The sequence below is a fragment of the Meleagris gallopavo genome, chromosome 17 (genome assembly GCF_000146605.3).
Source record: "Meleagris gallopavo isolate NT-WF06-2002-E0010 breed Aviagen turkey brand Nicholas breeding stock chromosome 17, Turkey_5.1, whole genome shotgun sequence".
NCBI classification, from domain to species: Eukaryota; Metazoa; Chordata; class Aves; order Galliformes; family Phasianidae; genus Meleagris; species Meleagris gallopavo.
The window spans coordinates 5,053,258-5,057,041 of record NC_015027.2 but is presented as its reverse complement, the minus strand read 5'-3'; the positions used below and the strand labels follow the sequence as shown (position 1 = coordinate 5,057,041).

At 44.7% G+C, this 3,784-nt stretch overlaps 1 protein-coding gene across 2 annotated transcripts in view; it reads left to right on the top strand.

Moving 5' to 3' along the window:
* Window positions 1-1,586: 1,586 nt before the first annotated feature.
* SNRNP35 (small nuclear ribonucleoprotein U11/U12 subunit 35) overlaps window positions 1,587-3,784 on the top strand; it is a 3,782-nt gene continuing 1,584 nt past the window's right edge. Inside the window, exon 1 of one of the 2 annotated variants that reach the window (XM_010720087.3) lies at window positions 1,587-2,477. Coding sequence is in view for 1 of the 2 variants with exons in the window: in XM_010720084.3 (XP_010718386.1) it covers window positions 3,064-3,070 (7 nt within the window). In the remaining variant the exon portion in view is untranslated. Of the gene's footprint in view, window positions 2,478-2,996; window positions 3,071-3,784 lie in introns of those variants that run through there. The other variant, XM_010720084.3, reaches the window with a different exon arrangement.

The following is a 3,784-nucleotide window of genomic DNA, read 5'->3' as shown; positions in this document are numbered from 1 at the left end:
TGCTCACACTCTACTGCTCTTGAAATTCTGCTTTTCTAAACGTGAAATTTTAACTGGTATTTTCAAGCTTTTCTACTATTGTTTGCCCTATATGATGCTACTAGTGACAAAAATTGCTGCTTAAGTTAATATACAGCTTCTATCTGCTAATTAGAGGGGGAAAAAAAGCTTGTGAAAAAGACAACTGTCTAGCACAGAAAACCTTTGTTGAAAGTGAAATGTTTGATGCATCTGTTCCAGTTGAAGCTTGTTTGCACCTCTGAAATAATACCAGTCCTTGATGTGATCAGAGTGTGATGCAACAGCTTTTCTTCCTTTGCTGTGCTAGTTTCTTTCATCCCAACCCTAAAAGTCCACTCCTGTGAATGCTCATTTAATACAAAGAAAGAGCACAAGCAATGTGGGGGCTTTTTTTCAAGCACTTGTGTTAATGTAAGATGGGGAATTACTTTTCATGTCATATCAGTGAGGGGTACAACTGGACTTCTATCCCAGCACTTCACTGTGAAGGCACGTGGATGTCACATATCCTTTTAAAAAATAACATATCTTAATCTTATAAAATCACTTTGAGCTGATTACTCCAGTATGTACACAAGGTCAATGTATGGTAGTACACTTCCATCATAGGTTCTCTTAATAAGAACAACCAAAACCTTTATATATAAACATTTACTTTTTTTCACAAGTAATGTCTGAAAGGAATCCAACAATGCAAAAAGTGTACATATGTTAAACGGTTGCTAAAAAAGCAAAGTAAAGCCTATTCTGAAAGAATACTGTACAACAAATCTTCTGAGATTGCTTATTCTCTACACTAAGAGTGATGCTTTGCTTTCCAGTTCTTGAGTCCTTGCTCCTTCAAATGCTTTCACTGGGGCCATTTCTGAACAGAAGTGGCTAAGTTTTCAAGAATGTTCATTTTCCATGTTTAAAAGAGAACCTGCAAAAGAAAAATACAAATAGAGAAGAAGGATCATGCAGTGTGACTGCCATCTCGGTGTGTTCTGCTATTTTGGGGAACTTTAAGGACGTGACCTGAGCTTGTGGATAGTGCATGCAGTGTAAACAAACCCCCAGGGGCAGCAATCATGAGTCTTAATGGGCTGACTGGTCCCAGGTTGCATAGTTTTGTTCTGAAATGCTGACTGTGTAGAAAAAAGTGTCACTCCGCTTCTCTAAGTGGAGCTTGCTTTCCTGTTGACTGTTTTTTGAACAGAAAAGGATTTCTCTATCATGTTTGAATTTTACAGAGAGGAGGAGAAAAATATCCAGCCAAGTAGGCCAAAGTTCAGAATTCTCCCCTGGGTTCACTGTGTGTGCAGTGTGTCCTTATCTCATGCTTTGCTAAAACAACAACAACAACAACAGTGGACAAACTTACAGCCGTTTGATGATTGTCTTCTCATTGCTGTCCTTGCTGGTGCCTGAGCTGCTGTTGTGGGGTCCCTTCTCCAGTTCTTTAGTTTGGTCCTTTCTCTGTGAGATAATCCCACTGGTAAGAGAAGTGGATTTTGTTTGTTTTTGCTATGTTTATGACTAGCTTAGTATAGTATTGCTGTCCTGTTCAGTGGAGAGTCTGGGATGTGAGAGAAGGTGGCTTTTGGTTTATGCTGTAATTCTGTATAAGTAACTGCACAAAGTTACCTGAACCCAAAAGCAGCATTTACACAGTCTTGGAACAAAGCTCTGGGGTCATTAACAGCATATTTTAAACTTTCCTGACAATTTTTAACTTGGCCTGTAGTAAGCATGTGTCACAAATGAGAAATCAAAGATAAGAAGCTGTTCCAGTGGCTGCACAGTGAAGATAGTCAGCCACGATGGGGAAGCTGGTGCCTCACCACTATGCGAGAACGGCAGCTGTGCAGACAGTTTGTAAACTGGCTTCTTGGATTTAACTTTAACTTTGTCTTAACTTGTTGCAAACAAGGCAAAGGGCAGCCTTACTGAGCCTAAAAATTTGTTGCTTTGTTATCTCAGATGAAATCCTTATTTCTCAAACTTTGTCAGTCTAGATTAAAAAATTACTTATTGCTCCAAGGACCTTATAATACAGCCAGAAGGATGAGGGGCAAAGGTGGATTAGGAAAACAGCCTTGGAGGTGAAGCAGTTCGCAGCACAAAAGGAAGACCCTTCCTGATTCTCATCTTCTCCCAAGCTGCTCCCTTCTAGAAAGTCTGAGATTCTGCTCTGAAGAAACTTAGTCAACACAGAGTTTTGCAAGGAACTGTAGCTATTGGCATTCTTTAAAAAAAAACAAAAAAAAACCACAGAAACAACAGAAAAAAACAGCTTCTCTTCAATGATAGCAGAAGAGCTTAACAATCTGCTTTCTACATTTCTACATGCCATACACATGCTGGGAGCAAAGGAACAGTAGATATGCTAGCAGACCCCCATCCGCACTCAAAGGCAAGTTGGAGGAGGAAGTAAATGTCTACAACAGCAAAATGGAAACCCCCATGATCTTCCGGTAAGTGGTGTGGCTTTAGACAGGAGCAAGTGTGTGCAACTGCTGTAACTATGCAGGTTAATTTCTGTGCATGAGAACTCAGCTTATATGCGGAGTTGTAGAAACCAGATGTAGGTTTTCAGGGGGACAGTTACTACAATAGGCTGCTAACTGCACTGAGTAAGGGGCAATTCAGTCTTAAAATTGTTGCATAGAAGCTTAATCGTTCCCATATTTTTCTTCGCTCATTTGTAGGCTCTTGGGAGCAGAGATGTCTTTTCTTCTAGGGTTGGACAGTACCCAGCCCAATTTAGGTGCTCAAACATGCAATACCATCATCTGATAAGCTCCCCAGAAAGAAGTAAATGTTGCTTGTTCTTTGCTGACCACACCATATACCTTTTGTAGCACTGCAGCTCTTCTTGTACCACAAGAAGTTGAGCTTTCAGCTGGTTACGTTCCTGCAACACATCTTGCAGCTCCTGTAATGTGAACCGAGGCCGATTTGGATCTGTGAGGTCTATCACCATTTTATCTGGTCCTAAGTTGGGCTGTAAAATAAGAGATGTAAAGTAGGGGATGTGATCTCGTAACGGGTCACAACAGGATGGGAGGTAAGTTGCACCAGGGGAGATTTGGGTTGGGTATTAGGTGAATCTTCTCCCAATGGGCGGTGAGTGTTGGCACAGCTGCCTGGGGAGGTGGTGGGGTCACCACACCTGTAGGTGCTCAAAAGCTGTGGGGATGTGGCACTGAAGGATGTGGTTGGTGAGCACGGTGTGATGTGTTGGTGATCTCTGTGGTCTTCACCAACCTTAACGATCCTATGTTACAAACACACAGCGACTGTTACAACTAGCATCCCTTCCTCACCACCCCGATTTGTTCCCCGAGCAGTTAGTCGCTATTTTTCACGCTCTGTTTGTATCCCTATGGCAGCAGCGCCCACCTGACGGCGAAGTCTCGTTTCAAAGCGTCGAAGCGCTGCTCTCCCCACCCACCTGCTGGCCGCTCCCCGCCGCCCCGCGCCCCCGCAGCGCCTCCAGCTCGTCCCGCAGGTTGTCCCGCTCCATCCTCAGCTGCTCCTCGTTCAGGCTGCATTCGCTCACCAGCGCCTCCAGCATCTCCAGCACCCGCACCATGCTGAACTGCAGCCGGGCGGCGGCGGCGGCGGGCGCCTCGGGGCCGGCGCTGAGCTGCAGGAGGTCCCGGCCCACTGCGGAGGAGATGTCGTAGACATCCTCAGCCGTCAGCTGGAAGGGGCTCTTCTGCAGCGCGCTCTCGGGGCCTTCGTCCTCCTCGCCGTCCTCCTCCTCCTCCCCCTCCTC